At 32.4% G+C, this 19,556-nt stretch overlaps 1 protein-coding gene and 2 long non-coding RNA genes across 3 annotated transcripts in view; all 3 read left to right on the forward strand.

Moving 5' to 3' along the window:
- The first annotated feature begins 2,378 nt into the window (after positions 1-2,378).
- On the forward strand, positions 2,379-3,197 carry LOC133204483 (uncharacterized). The gene is made up of 3 exons (XR_009723585.1): positions 2,379-2,462; positions 2,640-2,690; positions 3,123-3,197. It is a non-coding gene; the product is annotated as an uncharacterized LOC133204483 (long non-coding RNA).
- Positions 3,198-4,342: 1,145 nt separating this feature from the next.
- Positions 4,343-19,556, forward strand: part of LOC133196109 (integumentary mucin C.1-like) — a 62,404-nt gene continuing 47,190 nt past the window's right edge. The window contains exons 1-2 of the mRNA XM_061332049.1: positions 4,343-4,646; positions 4,789-4,961. Coding sequence (XP_061188033.1) covers positions 4,343-4,646; positions 4,789-4,961 — 477 coding nt within the window. The remainder of the gene's footprint in view (positions 4,647-4,788; positions 4,962-19,556) is intronic.
- LOC133187688 (uncharacterized) overlaps positions 16,664-19,556 on the forward strand; it is a 34,175-nt gene continuing 31,282 nt past the window's right edge. Inside the window, exons 1-5 of the long non-coding RNA XR_009721231.1 lie at positions 16,664-16,757; positions 17,386-17,433; positions 17,746-17,817; positions 19,095-19,136; positions 19,228-19,305. This is a non-coding gene — a long non-coding RNA (uncharacterized LOC133187688). The remainder of the gene's footprint in view (positions 16,758-17,385; positions 17,434-17,745; positions 17,818-19,094; positions 19,137-19,227; positions 19,306-19,556) is intronic.

A 19,556-nucleotide genomic window follows, 5' to 3' on the forward strand; every position in this document is an offset into this window, starting at 1 on the left:
TACGGCCTTTTCAATTTTTAAGGGTTTTCCGCAATTTTCTTCTAAACGCTTTCAGATATTGAGCTGGTTTTTGGTATATGTCTTTACCTTGATTAGTTATAGATCAAGTTTGCATTTCCTCCCGCTTCATTGATTTTTGACGGAATTATGGCATTTTCAATTCTTAACGGGAACCAGATTACATGTACACTTGCCGGTAGTGGACTAGTATTGCTAATGCAATACTCTCAGAATGCTTGTTTGTATTACCTCTTTTGAAACTATTAGAATGCTTGTTTGTATTACCTCTTTTGAAACTATTATTGATATAATCATCCTCGTCATTATAATCATCACTATTATCAATTGATATTCCTTAGTTATAAAAATGATTATTTTTGTGTGTGTAAGTACATGTATAGTATTGTATATCTGAAAATATTGTATGGCTATTCAGATTTTATTGATGGGGAGAGGACTACCAAGGTTTTTGGAACTTGTGTCCAATCCTTTGGCATATTGTTAATAAAATATCTTCAAAACAAATAAATTTAAAATATTTAAAGAATTTTTAGTCAGCAGTATGTCACATACTCTATGCAAAAATGATTTAGAAAAATTCCTATGAAGGTTACTCAAGCAAACTTTTTTTTATTGTTAAATGACCATCTTTTTTCCAGAATACGAGGCTTACAAGAAGGGGGAGTGTCTAAGTGAACACACGTGTAAGTAAATCTGTATTTGATTGGCTGAGTGGGCATGAATGTCATTTTCATGCTTAAAATGAATTTGGAATATAAGCAGGTTTACGTTTATATTTCCCTATTGAGAAAGAATTGGTTACTTATATATATGTACATATACCTGCATCAATAACTGATAAAAATTAACATTTGGTAAATTTTCGTATAGTATGGTCGTTCCTTTATTATGACAATAACCTTCCAGAGGGTTTGAGCAGGAAACAACTCATACAAAAGATGGCAGGTATTCAAGTTTGTTTTATCACTAAAATATTATTTCCTTTAGTTTTTAAAGTCTTATTTTACATGAAGCTCCCAAGATGTGTAAGTGATGATGTGTTAGGTTTTTTACCTTTCATATTTTTTAAGCAAAATCTCATACAAATCTGTGCTTCATGGGTTGCCATATGTTTGAATACTTGAATTGAAAGACGAAATAATATATTTCCTAGAACATACTTGATAAGAATGAGACAGATTAATTTTGTAAGAGTTTACCGGCTTTTCGTTATTTATTGAGTTGTTATTAATTAAAATATTTGTAAATAAAAGCTTGAGCACCATTCTAAAATACATGCTTTTGACTTTCAGTGTAAGTATAATGATAAAAGGTTACTTTCTTAAGCTTATTGCAAATAGAAATAATTGCTTTGACGAAAGAAATTGATTTAACCGTCCATCAGTACTCAGACAAGGCCACTGTGTGTTAAGCTCACCTGAGCATAGGTTAAAGTGAGCTATCCTGATCATAAAGTGTTGTCGTAATAAGTATGTATAATCCATCTGAGAAAACACTTCCCCCCACGTAGTATTACATGACTCAAATTAGGAGTGAGACGATACACAGACCTCACGATATGAAGCATATCTCGATACATTCAAATCAATACGATTATGATGAAATGTGAAGATGACAAACATTAATCAAGCTCAAAAGTCCATCGAAACAATACAGATTTGGAGCAGATGAAACACGGACCTCTAAAAACATCAAGGATGGGATCAGATGCTATGGAGGAGTAAGCATCCATTTCGTAAAAACTTTATGCTTTCATATGTTTTTACTGAAATGTGAATATAACGAATATTGTCGTTTATGCTCAAAAAACCACTTGAACAATATAAATTATGAGCAGAGATAACTCTGAAAACATAGGTGGGATCAGGTGCCACAGAGAACTAAGCATCCAACGTCGACGCACAATATATCGTCCCATCCCTAACCTTAATCCACCCTACGGGTCATGATAAAATACACTTAAACATTCACCATAAGGGATTCTCACATATTAGAATTGATTAATATGGTCTTTCTGTTGTCTGTTCTTCGGATAAACCTACATATTCTATAAGATGTTGAACTTCTTTTTTTGCCTCTGTCTAGCCCTGCAGGCTATTTTTTAACGCATTGTGGCTTTGTTTTTCTTATAAAAAGTAATTTATCTCGTATGATTTGTAAAGCCATGTCATTCTGTAGATTTGAAAATAAAAAAAATTAAGTTAAACCCCTCTAAAGGGGTGGTAATTTTCTACAATTCGTCAAATTAGTCTCATTTATAATTTGGGTTCATTACCTTCTATCCCCAGTGTACCTTGCAGTGTAAGTGAATGTCAACGTTTATCTTTAATTATACTGCTTTATCTTTTAATTTTTTCCAGCACTCTATCCTTATGGTACTGATGATAAGTGTGCTTGTTCCCAAACGTTTGATTTGCACTATAATGACTATGGAACTCAAGGTAGGATCTTGATCGAAATACATTATGTACGACAACATTAATAATGAATATTCAGTTTCCTCAGTAATTGTTAATTGAATTACATTATATATGCAAATAGAAAAAGAACCATTTCCAATTTTCTGGATTTATTTAATTTTACATAATATTTAATTGATTGAATTACTTTGATTTCAGATAACACAGCCTGGGACTGTTCAAGGAATGCTCAGAGCTCTGCATACAGAGGTATCTCTGTCTCTATAAGACACCTTATTTTATGTGTACTTCCATTACCAAAGGAGGTATTTATCCATTTTATAAATGTTTATCATATTTTCTTCACATACGGGTAAGAAGCGTTCTCAAGCCTACATTTGCTAACACGTTTGCATTTAGCAACTAGAGGCTTTCATGTTCCTTTTATGTACTGATTTCAACACAATACCCTTGGTAGAGTGATAAATTTTCTTTTTCTTTTTAAAAATATATTTCATGTAAATTTGATCATGTAATATTATATTTATTGACTTTAATACAACACCTTTGATACAGTGATAAATTTTAGTTTTTGTTTAAACTTTGATAGTGATAATACATGTATTATATTTACAAATTTTACTAAATAACATGGAAATTAATATCTTTACCTCTGGTTTAAACCCCTCATTTTTGTTGTAGGTGCTATATCTCATCTGCTGGACCACATGAATTTTGTTCAACCAGCTCCTCAGATTTGCCATTCGCATGCATCTGGTAATTTTAATTCTCTAAAAAAAAAAACCCATGTTTTCATTCAGTATTTTATTATAATCCTATTTGATTATTTGTATTATCATATATCAAATCTCAGTCAATCATGAATAACTATAATCCTACCTGTAGCAGAAAATAATGAAAGATTTTTATCATTCAGTACCGATAATGAAAATTTTAATTGATTTATCAACGTATTGAAGATGAAATCCGAAACGATGATCATCATATAATTTGCTTTGAAGAAATAATTAAAAAGTTCTCAAATTTATGACAAAGATTTTTTCAAACTTGAGAAAAAAAATTGTTTCATTATTTCAAGTGTTTGATTTCAAGAACCTTTACTTTTTTATCTTATCAAATAACATAGTTTGGCGGGAACTCAATGATATTCTACAAAACAACCATGATGGCGAACGTTGTGTGGAGAACCTTATTCATCATTTATACGGTAACACAAACCTTTAGATATGTACACTTCAATGTTCATAAAAATTATTGTTCATGAAAAAAAATCTGCTACTTCAAATTTGAATTTAGCAAATACAGATAGAGATACATGTATTTATATTATTGGATGAGAACTGTTCATGTTTTAATTCTGTGTTACAGAACATTAACATTTGGAAAACAAAACTCGGAAAAGTTAATTTGCTTAACAATTCATCCTCAATTAATCTTAAAGATGTCAAGATGATATCCTAGTGCTCCCAGTTCATCGATCAGGCAGTGCAAAACAGCTTTTTCCCTCAAATAATTAATTAGGTATTGATTGTTCAGTCTTCACATTACTTCAGGTGCTGTACACCAACAAGGAGATCCATGTTCATGCCACCCTGGTAAGGCATTTTGTGATTTTGGAAGATTTCAACTTTTTTTCTTCGAAAATGGAACTCATTATTATTAAATATTGTTGATCAATGTCCATGTCATGCTGTTAAAGCATTTTTTGTAATTAAGGAAGATTTCCACTTTTTTAAAAATCAGAAATGAAACTGATTACTATTTATATATTGTTTTCAATTGATGTTTTAGTATTTAAGTGTCACTCAACATTGCCTATGAAATCATGTGTTGATAATTTTTGTTCTTGAAATTAGAATTTTTTTCAAGAACTAGTTTCTACTCCTGATGTATTGACAGCAATGACAACAAAAACAACAACAACCATAACCTCACCAACAACAACCACATCTACCACAACCACAACACCAACTACCACCACAACCACAACTCTAACAACAACCAAAGCCACAACACCAGCAGCAACAAACACAATTCTTCCAACGACAACTACTGCAATCATGAACTCAACCGCTGTAGCTGCTACAACAATTATAAATAATTTGAATACTAGTACAAACTCTCTACAAACAACAACAACAAGCAATAATACAACCAATACAACATCAACACCATCCAACACAACATCACCAGGGACAACAACAGGCAGGTTAATAGACACGTAATTGACAAAATGTTGAGAGTCATCTGCTTCACATTGTTTCATGATTATTAATTAATTGAAATTGAACCGAATTTAATTACATTTCAGAGCATTATAATTCTCTTAACTTGTTCTATGTTATAGGCCAGTTTACTGAGTGTTCTAAAATCCGAACAGTCACAGAACTGGCTAAATATCAACAGCTCTACCCACATTTTAATACCGACTGCTCCAGTCACATATCCACGTCTAATTTAATCGTTAGGGATTTATGTGATTCTGTTCCAAGTTCAAAATACTGGAAACCAGGAACAAAGGTAATTTTTTTTAAATGCCTTATTTTTTTCGTCTTCTGTTTAGTTCCTTTTGTTCGTTTTTGTGTTTATTTGTTGAAATTGGTTTGCACTTATAACATACATATATTTAGGAATTATATCATGATATCATATTTAACGGATAAAGTTGTACATATACTTGCATTGATGTCTCAAAAGCCTGATCCGACGTCATAGAATCATTTTTGACGTTTAGTTTAACGTCTCTTCTCACAAAGATCTTTGAAGCCACATCAGAGTACTAATTGCTGCCTCCCCCCCCCCCTTTCACCTGCAAGTGTGGGATATTAGTTTGGGTCTGTCTGTCCGTCTATCCATCCGTTGTCCGTCTGTCGTATTTCTGTATGTCTGTAACACTTTCATTTCCGTGCGAGAAGCCTTTGAACTTTTGCAATGAAATTTCTATCACATTTCCCCATCGCATGAAAAAGACCCCTATTGATTTTGAGGTCAAAAGGTCAAAGTTCAAGGTCATAAATTCATACATTCTCTCTGTGTGTAATACTTTTGTATCTGGGCGATATCTCGGTAAGCCTTTGAGCTTTTGCAGTGAATATTTATACCACTACAGTGGCTGCAACGTTATTGTTGACAAACCAATCGTGTAGAATCGTTCGTGTAACGTGCGTGATCGTTCGTGTAACGTGCGAGATCGTGCGTGTATCAGACTCAATCGTTTGCGGTTTTAATCGTGCGTTAAGAAACGTGTAAATTTCGTTTTGTAAGTTTTTATCGGAATGTTATTTGTAATACAAGCATTTCGCTTGTCTGTTTTTTTAAATACAAACAAAATAAATGAAGCGCGATTTACATAATTGAAAGCAGAACGAACTAATTATTGCTTGGAAATAAGCAATATAGTAAGTCGTACAATATTCTGTTCTCGTCAAATAGCGTGATTTTTTGTGATAAACCGTACTTACATGTAGATGTTTAAGGATTTTTTCTCTGATGTTAATTATGTTTACTGCTTATTATGGTCAAGATATTTGTAAAATCAATAGATCAAAAATAGATATTTTTAACAAATAAATAAATAAACAATTCTCAATGCTTTCATAAATGTTTAGTCGGCGAATGTACATGTACATGATTGTCGGGGTTTCGTTTATCAGTGTTTATCTCTGGAGCTTACTTTTAATTATTTTTATAATTTCTGCAAATAAATGATTTGTAAAATAATTGTTGATTTTAGAGATTCACAAATGGAAACATGGATATAACTTATAATTTAATTCATTTTCATCCCATTTTTTTTTTTCAAACTTTTCCCTTTCTGCATATTATGAAATCCAATTCAATCAAAACTCACGGTCCACCTACGTGTACATCTTCTGATAGAACAAAAAAAATATTATTATTTCTTAAGTCGGAGAATTACGTAAATAATTATTTGTAATCTAAAATAATTAATTATTATAAGTCTTACATGTATTGAGTTCCAGAAATATCCATTTCTATTTTTTTTTTTCATTTTTCAAAATCGATGAAATAATATCAATAATTATTTGAAGTCTAAAATAAGTAGTAAGCCTTATTTCGTTTTGAAAATATCCATTCTTAAAGAATTTGAACTATTTTGCGTGAAGAATCGGTCGTTTGCGTTAGCAATCGTGTAGGATCGTGTAACGTGAAGAATCGTGTGCGTGGGGGATCGTTCGTGTAACAGATTTTATCGTGCGTTAATCGTGCGGAATCGTTCGTGTAACGTGATCGTTCGTGTAAGTTGTCAACAATAACGTTGCAGCCACTGTACTTCCTATGCCTGAAGAAGACCCCTATTGATTTTGAGGTCAAAAGATCAAAGATCAAGGTCTTCAACTCATACATTCTGTCTGTATGTAACACCTTCGTATCCGGGCGATATCCCAGGAAGATTTTGAGCTTTTGCAATGAAATTTTATACCATAACTCCCTATGGCCCCGCCCACCCCTCTCAAAATGTCCCGTTCCCTTGTTTTTTTCTCTTTTTTTTTCTTTAATTTTATTCATTTTTTTTTTATCAAAATTCAATTGGACATTTGTTGGCGTCGATCACGCTTACAGTTTTAGAGTTACTCCCCTTTTGTATTAAAAGTCTCGTGACACTATTTTTAGCAAAGGAAACATATAATACAGGTTATCGGTGGACTTTATATAATTACATGGTAAATCTATTAAAAGTGTTTTGTAAAGGATAAATTAGACACCATGTGTTGTGTAAAATTTGACTATATCGAACGTGTCAAGAACGAAAAATTGGACGTTATAAGGACATTGGAAATCTGGGATATTTTTAGACAAAGCACAAGTATTTGCTGGTCAAACGAAAAATATATATTTAGAAAAATACAAATGAGAAGTGGTGAATAATACGAAAAGCACCAGTATACACAAAGTATTTTGATCTACGCCTAATTTCATACCAGCAGATATGATGTGTGGCGTGTACAAACATTCTCATAAAATCATTCTTACAGTGTGATATATATTTTATATGAAAAGAATCTTTTGTACACATTTTAAAGAATAAGCAATCAAATCTATATATCAATATTGGCATTTACAATGTGAAAATTTTGTATAAGAAGATCGGTATGTAGATGTATACAGTAAAATAAATAAAAAATAAAATCCGCCAACCCAATTTTTAAGCAAATTTACGTGTCCTTAATGCAAAAGCTGAAAGGTCAAGGTTTAACACTTTTTTCTTTCTCCATCTGCAATTTTTTTCCATTTCTTCCATCCTCTTCCAGACCCGCGGATCCCGGAATTTTTTTCCGGGGGGGGGGGGAGGGGGGAGCTTGCCGCCCCTATCAAATAATTTCCATCCAGGAAATTTCTTGACAAGCAAAAAAAAACCTGAACTTCTTTCCCAAACGTGAATAACCTATTTTTTTTAAAACAGGGATCCACGTTTTCTTGGGGGGGGGGGGGAGTAATTTTTATTTGCTTCAATATATACATTAAATAACTCTGAGGTGTTGTTACCAGAATTTTTTTTCACAATAATTTGTCTAATCTAAATAAAAATACCTGATCAAATCTATGCAATTATGTCTTTTAACCTAAAATATTTATATTAACTACACATACTTGGAAACTGGCACTCTTTTAGAGAGGTTTGACTCAAATTCAGCGTACGTGTTTTATGTTATTATTCAATGTTAAGTTAAGCAAAACATTATCTACATTTGTACCCTTTTTTTTAAACAATATTTTCGTTGTAGATAAAACATTCAACCATGAAATCGAAATTATCTAAATTTATTGTTCCAAAGCATTTTCATTATCAAAAGCATTCTTACTAGTAAGATAATTTTCAAATATATCTAAAACCCCAGATACGTCACACAAATAATTTTGTTCTTGTAGGTAGTAGATGCATGTGACACTCTGATGCCTTATACACCAGTTGCAACTTTTAGTTCCTCTAGCTACCCTATAGACGGACTTGCAGGAATTTTCGTGGGCTGTACCGATAAATTTATAAGAGTATGTACATAGTAAAAATATTCCCTTTAGAACACCATCAGGGTTGCCATTTTTAAACGATTTATTAGACTTTTTATGAAGATTTTGACTATCTTTTTTCTAAGGATAGACTCTGCACTGTAATACTCATGCTTTCTGTCTGTAAAAAATATTATATTTATATTTGGATTTTTTCATTGATGAAATATGAAGGTCTTTTTTTTTAGATTGCGGCCCAGGAGTGTGGTGGTAAATTTGAAATTCTTGAGTTCTCTCGACTTCACAATAATTTGGAAAGCTTTACGCATACTTCATCAAATTACTATGCTATTACGTATTAACAGAATAGTGTGCATTAATATGGTGTGAATGTTTTTGAAACTTACAGGAAAATAAAAGACATTGCCAAATTTTGATTATAGTTATAAATCTAACGTTTTTGATCAAAGAATCGGTTATATCAGGGTGTTATATTCCATAAAACTAGTCGCTCATCGTGGAAAAGATTTTAACTTAATTTTAATACAATGTATTTCGTTTACCATTCCTGTCCTACATACATGGCAATGCAGAAAATCTGTCTGAAATTGGGAACGTTGACAACTCTAATTGAAATTTGTTGTGGTTTATATCTTTTACTTGACCTTTTCAAAATGCCATACCAGGAGACCACCTGGTGGCATTGCATTTGGAGTGATCATCAATGATCTGTACAAATTCTTAAAAGACAACGATGCTTAAAGTACATGCATGTTATAATTTGCTGAACACTGAAAAATAAAAAGTTTCAATCTAAATATTATAAACAATTATGGAAATGTATTTATTACAATTATAAAAATCACTTACATACTGGACTATTGTGGAAAAAATATTACGTTCATAGATATATAGTAAAAAAAATTGAGTAATGTGCATGTTAAACAGTAGAGCACTACACTAGCCGTTGTCTTAGGATTTATCAAAGTATCTAATGTACAAAATGATGTCATTTCATGTAAAGGAAAAAAATAAAACATAAGGTTTGCAACTCAGGTTTGTTTAAGAGGATATTGTTTTTACTATGTTATAATTATTTGTCACAAAACATAATAATATTTAAAAAAAAAAAAAAAAGGTACCTCGCGGTCATGAACGCCCTTTATTCAATGAAGAGAAGGTAAAGGAATACCTTTGAATTTAATTCAGTATTAATTGTTTATATAATATTTGTCCCAAATTGAAGGTGAGTTGTCTCAGATTATCTTGGGGCTGATCTGTCCCGATTCCTTATGATCTTAAAAGTCCAAACGTAATCTTGATAACATACAAAGTACTTCTGATACAAAACAAAGTAAAAAGCAAACAGTAAATAGTTAAAGGGTTTCTTTGCTTTATGGTTCTTAATTTATAAATATTCCTATTAATAATTGACTTATCATTGACCCATTCTTTGTCTGAAGCCAATGCTTAAGGTTACAGGTTAACAGTAAATGAAACTGAGCATCACAGCGAAAACAGTTCATAAATACCATGATACAAAGATGTCACCCTTTTAATTCTGTGGTAAAGGTCAAAGCTACATCGAATACATAATGGATGCCTGGATCAACATATTTTATTTTTTCATTAACTGATAGAGCAGTATCACTTGAATTTTTACATTAATTCACAATCTTATGAAATATTTACATGTTTCAAGATAAAATTCAACAATACATAATTATTTCATTACAACCTAGAAGCGTTGAGTTTTCTAGAGAAACATGCCTATGGTCCACGTATACCAGCTTTTTTAAGGTTAGCAACTTGCCCTTACATTAGTGGAGGCACGTACTCTGTAACTTATGTATAAATATAACGATTTATCTATTTATGGCTCGTGCCCTTTTGACATTAATGAACAATATTTTTTCTCTGTTACACTTAGCTCCATATCAATGAAATATAAACATAATTTTTAATTTAAACTTTCTTCCATTTAATCCACCAACCTTCAAAAGAACAAAGCAGCACAGTCTTAGAGCAAAAAAAGTTAGGGTTTCAAAAAAATCGTCAAAGTTTGTTGATAAGAAGATAGCACACAGTAGTAATTCATTGACCTTGACTAAGGTTTCTGGAACATGAAGGGAACTTAAGTACAGGTACAAACGTACTCTGGTTTTGCGTTTCTGTTCCTTGTGTTCCTATCTTTAGTTCATATCGGAAACCTTAGAAAGACTGTAAAGCTCCGAGACAGTACGTACATTAATTCTGAATTTCTTAGATAATTCATTGGACAAAAGTTCAAGTAAACAAGATTTTTGGCTTAACATTCAATGTCCACTTCAATATTGATACATGTTATATTAGTTTTATTAAATGCAGTCATCAACATTCTAAGATAATGCCAAAATAAATGTTGTTATAAGTATTGAATAATACATTGTACCGATATATCAAACTGACTTTGGTGAGATACTTCAATGTTTTATATCAACAGTAATTTATTCAGATTTGTTGACATTCTGCAAAATGAAACATCCACAGTTTCGATTCATTAAAATGTGTCATTGATATATAGTGTGCCCTTTTATTTCATACCATGCAATGTTGTGTACCAACAAAACAATACCAAAAACGCCAACAAAGCGTCAAGTTCTAAATTTTAAATTTACTAGGTGGAGTAAATTACTCTACCAGTTATATTCATTGACTTAGGTACCCTTTTTAAATCGGTCATTGATATAATGTAATTGTACTGCAAAGGAGTTCCCATAATGTTATTTTAAGTACTATTGGTGTGATAAGTTGTAATATCTATTACCGAAATATTGACATTGCCAACTGTATAATCTCACGTTCACAGAGTCTAGAGAAAATTCTCTGAAGTGTGATTGTTTGCGAAAACAAACAATCGTCTGAATCATTGGAAGGTTTGCAAACAGTCAAATTACTTAATCCTTAAAGAATATTGCCTAAAAATTCCAAAATTGTTTCTTTATTTATGACTGATAAACTTTGGTAAAAAGTATATTCTTTTATCTAGTTTGCTTTAAAGTTACCATTCAGTTTTAAAAATATCTCATGAATGTATATCAAAATGTCAAAATACTTTAAAGGAAAATGTTGAAATTTTAGTTTTTGGGTAAAACTTGATTTTTAGGTCACCTGAGTCACTCAGGTGACCTGTTGCTATCTGTTTTCATCTGTCGTCGTTCATCGTCAATGTTCATCGTAAACTTTTGAAAATTTTTAGCTTCTTCTCTGGAACCACTGAACCAATTTCAACCAATTTGGGCAAAAAGCATCTATGGGTGAATGGGAGTAAATATTGTGAAATTCATGCCCTCTGCCCCCGTGGGGCCTGAGGGGTGGGGCTAAAACCATCAAAATTTATGCCATCTTTAAAAATCTTCTTCTTTACTCCTGAACATCAAGCAGTCAAACTGTTGGCATGATTGTAATAAGCATGAGCCCTCTACTTAAATTGTGAAATTCATGGCTCCAGGGTCAGGGGTTCTGAGGGGGCTCTAATGATTATATAGTGAAAATGCATTAATTCCTTAAAAATCTTCTTCTCTGCTCCTAGGTATTTAGCCGATGAACAAAGTACATAGTTATGATGAGCAGGAGTGCTTCTTCCAAAATTGTGAATTTAATGGCCCCTGGGTCAGGGGTTCTGGTGTTAGGGCGGGGATCTAATGATTATATCATATAGAAAATGCATGAATTCTTTGAAAATCTTCTCCTATGCTCCTTGGTTATTATGCCGATGAATTAAGTACCTAGTTATGATAAGGAAAAGTGCCTCTTCAAATTTCATGGCCCCTGGGTCAGGGGTTCTGGTGTTAGGACGGGGCTCTAATTATTATATAGTGAAAACGCATGAATTCTTTGAAAATCTTCTCCTATGTTCCTGGGTATTAAGCCGATTAATTAATTGCATAGTTATGATAAAGAAGAGTGCCTCTTTCAAAATTGTGAATTTCATGGCCCCTGGGTTAGGGGTTCCATGGGGGGTTTATTTATTATATACTGAAAATAAATTATTGCTTTGAAAATTGTCTCCTATGTCCCTTGGTATTAATTAAACAAACTCAATACATAGTTATGATGAGAAAGGGTGCCTCTTCCAAAGTTGTGAATTTCATGGCCCCTTGGTCAGGTGTTCTTGTGCTTGGGTGGGGCTCTGATGATTAATTAGAAAAATGCATTAATGCTTTGAAAATCTTCTCCTCTGCCCCTGAGTACTAAGAAAACAAACTAAATGCAATAATATCAATGTAAATTTATAAAAATATAATTATGAGTAAATGTGCCTTTTCTTTGCTTCTGGGTATCTAGGAGGCAATTGCAAACAGAGTACACAATTATGATAAGTGAAGCAAATGAGAGTTACTCCCTTTTTGTAGATGTTGTTAATCAAGAAATCCTTGTATATAATTTAATTAACAGGTTATTTGATTGATTGAGAATACAAGAAAGAATGTTATATATATAGAAACAAAATAAAAATGAATGTTTGATCTAAATGAGCAAAGCATGCTCAAAGTCAGATTCTTGCCTGGAAAGCAGTATAAAAGATTGACATAAAGATTATTCATATATTTATTAAAAGTTGTAGTTGAACACAGCATGTTTACACTGGTGATCTGAATTATTGTCACTGGTAGAAGAGGCAAGGTTGACAAGAGACTGGATACAGTTGTTTTATACTTTATCAAAGGGAACAAAAAATCACAGAGAGCAAGGTTAACTTATTGTTATTAGTGACAAGTGGCATATAGCCACTTTGTATATCTAAGTCTGTGTGTACTTAATTGTACATGTAGCACTAGGCAAGTGACAAAAACATATCTGTATATATTATTCATGTAAATAAGTTGAATCTGATTCGTCGAGAAACATTTGTTAAAAAACATTATTACCCGCTGAATGATGAAGCCACGCCCTCCAGCGTAACAACAGTCTACATTGCTTGACAACGGGTGATATTCCAAAAAATAGTGACTGCGCAGAATTTAAGCGCGCAAGGTTCGCTGTTATATGTATTTGTATAAAACATTCAGTATAATATAATAAATATTGCATGTAGTTGAATGTAACATTGAAAATTTTCACCCCTCGAAAACCATTGTCAACCTCGGCTGCGCCTCGGTTAACAATGGTTTTCTTGGGGTGAAAATTTTCAATGTTACACTCAACTACATGCAATATTTATATAATAGGAGATCATGCTAACCAACGTATTTGTACTACCGTGTTGTTGGACAAAACTTTATAACATGAAAGGGCTAAATATGTCAGGTATATATTTTAATGGACAGTCTACGTAATTCCTTATTTTCTAATATTTCAACATAACATGCAAAATGTTGCACTATGCTGTTATAAAACATTCTATTATGTCAGCAAAGTCGGGTTGATGTATCGATCTATAATAATGTATTTCGTGTGTTGATATAATGTTTTAAAATGGGATGTCTTTGGCAGTGCAAAGCCACGTACATTAATGCACAAAATAAAAGTACTCTGATCATTTCATCTTTAAAATTGAGCATGCTTACTGTTACCTAGTGAGGCCGAACATGAGACCTTGGATCCTAGTACTTACCATCTGGATACTGTGCATATCACGTAGGTGTTTAAATTATTTCAAAATCAAATGACTTAAATTTATATCAACGTATATAATTCTTATAAGAACGAAAGAAAAAATATATGAAAATGAATGTGATCATCCTTCAGTAAAGAAAACCACATGTTCACTACACTTTGAAAAAGTAAAACAACCAAGGATTGTGGAGTTAAAAACTAGTTGGCACTGATTGCCATGGAAAACGAGAAACAAGAGTCCATGAAATTATAGTACAGAATATATTTCCATCTGTATTATGGTTGCTTAAGCGAGTTAAGTTCAGTTTAATTTTTAAGTTGTCAGGCTTGTAAGCCTGACGTGTCCCAGATATGCACTTTTTTCATTTATGGACAGTATTTTTTTTTATCAATTGGTCTTTCTATAGTTAAACTTGCAGTCTTTTACATTTAGTGACTGAATGCTGTTCCGGTAACATGCGTCCTTACGTCGATATTAGATGTTATGTAGAGGTGACTCAGAATTTACTCCGGCCATGTCCTCCCGGGGCATATCTGAGTCCTGTCTCATGTGTGCTAGAGAACATACCAAGCAACATACACACAGAACAAAGGTCAGGTGAGTAGTACACAGTACAATTTAAAAATACATTCAGTGTGAAATATAACACCGTCTTATATTTCGGTGTGAAAATACTGAAAAATACATTCAGTGTGAAATATAACACAATATAACACATCAAGCCCAGTTTCTAGGGCTGGGACGATACTACTTTTTCTATATCGATACGTATCACGATATTTGAGCCACGATACGATATGTATCACGATATGTTGAATTGATTATAAAATGTTTTTTATGCCCCCGTATCGAAGATTCGGGGGTATATAGTTTTTGCCCTGTCCGTCCGTCCGTCTGTCTGTCTGTTTGTCCGCAAAAACTTTAACATTGCCCATAACTTTTGATTGGTTAAAGACATGAGTTTCATATGTCATATGTGTATTCCTTGTGACAAGACCTTTCTTTGGGTACCACCATATTTGACCTTTTGACCTTGACCTTGGAGTTTGACCCAGTTTTGCAAAATTTTACCCAACTTTAACCTTGGCCATAACTTTTGAACTGTTGGTGCTAGGGCTTTCATACTTCACATATGTAATCCTTGTGGCAAGTCCTTCCTTTGGATACCAACAACTTTGACCTTGATCTTGGAGTTTGACCTACTTTTTGAAAAACTTTAACATTGGCCATATATTTTGAATGGTTGGTGCTAGTGCTTTCATCCTTCACATATGTAATCCTTGTGATAAGATCTTCCTTTGGATACCTACAACTTTGACCCTTTGACCTTGACCTTGGAGTTTGACCTACTTTTGAAAATCTTTAACATTGGCCATAACTTTTGAACCATTGGTGCTAGGGCTCTCATACTTCACATGTGTAATACTTATGACAAGACCTTCCCTTGGATACCAACAACTTTCACCCTTTGACCTTGACCTTGGAGTTTGATCTACTTTTGGAACACTTTGAAGTTAGACAGATTTTTTGAACAGTTGGTGCTAGGGCTTTCATATTTAACCTGTCTATTTCTTGTGACAAGTCCTTCCTTTGGATACCAACAATTGTAATCCATTGACCTTGACCTTGGAGTTTGACCTGTTTTTGAAAAACTTTAACCTTGGTCATAACTTTTGAACGATTGGTGCTTCGGCCTTCATATTTCACCTGTGTATTTCTTGGGAGAAGGTCTTTCCTTGGGCACCATTAATTTTGACCATTTGACCTTGACCTTGATGTTTGACATACTTTTGAAAAAACTTTAACCTTTTCGAATCTATTCAATGGTTGCTGCTAGGGCTTTCATATTTCACAGGTATATTCCTCGAGACAAGACCTTACTTTGGGTACCAAGATATTTAATTTGCATTTGAGAAAGTTTAACCTTTGCTATAAGTTGCCATACGGGGGCATCAGTGTTTCACAAACACTTCTTTTTTGTATTGAAATGAACAAAACATTTCTTCGCAAATAAGAATAATTTATTCAAAGAAGTTGTATATCTGTTTTGAAAGAAAACAATTTTACACAATTGGTGTTAATCATTATGTATTTCATATTTATATTAATATTTAGCATATTAATATTATATATTTAACCCAAAGTGTCAAGTAAACAAAGAAAAACATAATTTAGAAATCTTTTTGTAATATTTCGATATTTCTTCATACATATTGATATGTGTGTCATCCTCACTTTGAATCGATATTATCGATATATCGTCCCAGCCCTACCAGTTTCATCCAATTCTTCACTACTTTTAGTAGAGCAATTTGAAGAGATGTAGTTCGCAAGTTTGTAATATCATGCAGACCTTAAAATTGTTGCACTGAAGAAATAAGCTTTCAATAGCCATAAAATCGACGATACTGTAAAACATTATATATATATATATATATATATATATATATATATATATATATATATATATATATATATATATATATATATATATATATATATATATATATATATTTATGATAGATAGGTATAGATAAACAGATATGCATTTTTTACTCTACAAATATATTTTACTTTATTTTCAAACGTAGAATGTGATCAAGCTTTGTTTGGCCACATAGTCCACATTTCCCACGGACAAAATTCCCACAGTACTGTTGGATCAGTGGTTACTTCTTCTGTGCAGACCTCTACAACACATGTAGATCAACATAATGTATGCCTCCATAATCACACATACTACAGAGGTGAGAATCAGCTGATCTGTAGAAATCCAGGAATAATGTGTTGCACAATTATAATCCTAAATATTTGGGGAACATTAAGAATCGGAAGAAATATTCATTACCATGAAACCATTTCATGTACACAAGTCAAAATTCCTTACTAAGTCGATCATTTTTCTCTGAAACATCAAATAGTATGTATATAGCAACATATGAGAAATAAAACATCAACCCATTAAAGAGAGTTACTGAAATAGAAACTTTAAACATAATTATGAAGAATTCTCTATGAACAATTGTTCTAGACAAAGTATTTAATAATGCTTCTTTCCAGCTTTGATAGATTGAGAAAAAAGAAAAGTTGCAGACCACTTTTGACAGACTTGTGAAATCTAGTAGTCTATGCTGCCAGACAAAATGAATGACACAGGTGTTGGTTCTGGACATTTGTAAAATGTATAGACTTGTCGAGCATATATCTGTTTATTTGCTGTATCATTTAGGATAATCGAGTCTGAGCTCCATGTACCAAATGAAAAAGTGAATCCCCAGAGCCGGAAATTGTTTTCAAATACGTGTATAAGGTTTTTTCCCTAATTATTCATCTTTGAATATTTTGTTGCTTGAACTACTCTTCATATATTTTCAGACGTTTTCAACAATGCAGAAAAGGAGAACTGCTTTTCACCTTATTCGGGTAATGTATTGATTGTTTGGAATTTTTTGCAAAAAACATGTATAACTACCTCTGGAAAAAATAGTGAAGACCTTGTAAGTGATAAAATATACTTCTTTTTCGAAGGTAGAATGTTTAATGCATGAGTGAAGGTCATACAATAAATAAATCTGTCAAAAGTTTTTTTTTATATGCATAAATTATCATACATGTAGTCCGATTATTGTTTTTAAAATTGCATGCAGTTATGTCAATAATTGAGACAAATGTAGTAGTTCACACATTGTGAATGTACTGTTGTTATGTTGTTCCTTTAATCGTAACTTTTTTTAGTGTTCCATCATTTGGATTATCTGCGGAAAACGGATCATATTTGTGCAACAACATTAGTGAAGAAAATGGCAAGTAAGTACCTACCTTCCAATACTCGAAAACTGCATTACTGTGTACAGCAGATACACAAACTTCTGTATCTTAAAGCCTTTGTGTCCAGGGTGGCGATGCTATTATAACAGCAATAATTTAATTCCTCCAGTATGATTTTGAAGTTACTTGACATTCAGTGAAAAAGTCCAGCCGTATTTATTTATATGTGATACTCTATTACGTCATCGTGATTTTTCTTTCCAGGTCTCAATCTGCCCAGCTGTACTTGCTCAAGTAGACATATATTTTATCCGTATCAAAAAACTAGTAAGTTTATATGAGAACAAAAAGCAAGTTCTTTCATAATGACAACATTAAAATTGATTTATTATTATACCCCCTCCTAAAATGTGGGGGTATATGGTGATGGGGTGTCCGTCCGTCAATTACACTAAGGTAGTAGCCCCTTATCCGAAACTCCCTTTACACCACTACGGATTGCAATTTAGTGAAACTTTCACAAAATCTTAATTACATAGCTGCAATGTGTATCTTACATTTTATGTGTTGATCGGAGACATACATGTATATGGAGATTCCCATAGCAAATCATGGACACTGCCATTCTTTCTATAATATTGGGGGCACCCATCTCAAATCCGAAACTCCTCCTATACCACTGAAACTTTCACTGGATTTTTAATACATAGTGACATATCGTCACCTCCTATTTTACATTTCGATCAGACAGATATTTGGGGTTTTTTTTCGTAGCAAAACATGAACTTTACCATTATACTAGATAAAGGGGTAACCATTTTGTCAAAGAAACTCCTCCTAAACCCCTGAATGAAATGGAACTTTCACAGAATCTCATTTACATACTACCAAAAAAATGCACTTTGTCGTCATACTTATATGGGAGTTTGGGGTGTCATATTTTGAGCCACATATAAATGCTCACAGTACCTCTAGTGTAAGTTATATGATCAAGTATAACAATTTGGTTTTTTAAAAACTTTTCCCATACATTACAGTTACAATGCGTTTCATACATAATTTCATTTTGTTCGCTAAGGGGAAAAGAGTATTTCAAATATATAAAATTATTCTGAACTTGAATAAATGTAACTGTATATAAGTTTAATAAAATAATTATTTGTGATTCATATTTGAAATAAATCTCAAGCAATCTTAAGAAAAGTTTTTCATTTATAAAACATTGGAAAAAGGCTTTGAAAAGTTTAACAACATTTCAATGAATTTGATTGATCTCAAAATTAAAATTCCTGATTAATATTCTCTTTCACATGCAGGTACCTATTCCAACAGTTGTAGACAAGACCATAACTTCCAAGGTATTTAATGATAGAGAATGGGCATCTTTACAGTTTTGTATATTCTTTAAATAATCAGAGCATATAAACCAGTTTGTTTTATTTCGTCTAGAGATTATGAACACTTACTTCACTGATCTACCTTCCCATTTCACTGGTGCAACCATACAGTGCCAGACTCGTAATAAAGGTGGGTTCAGGGTTTCTTGAAGCATTGAAACAGTATTGGAAAATGCAAATTTAATTATGTACCTATCTCGGATTTATATTGAAGTTGATTATTGTTTATATGATTACAATTGTTTGTTAAATGAAGCAATTTTGAAAATGTTGAAATGTTATTTACTCTGTCAACGAAAGTAAAATGAAAAAAAAGTGTTTGCACCTGTTTTACCTGTCCTTCTGTCTTTCAGCAAAATGAATTAGATATGACATAAAACA

The sequence above is a fragment of the Saccostrea echinata genome, unplaced genomic scaffold, assembly GCF_033153115.1.
Source record: "Saccostrea echinata isolate AGI-Se365-2 ecotype Australia unplaced genomic scaffold, CSIRO_AGI_Sech_v1 ptg000001l, whole genome shotgun sequence".
NCBI classification, from domain to species: domain Eukaryota; kingdom Metazoa; phylum Mollusca; class Bivalvia; order Ostreida; family Ostreidae; genus Saccostrea; species Saccostrea echinata.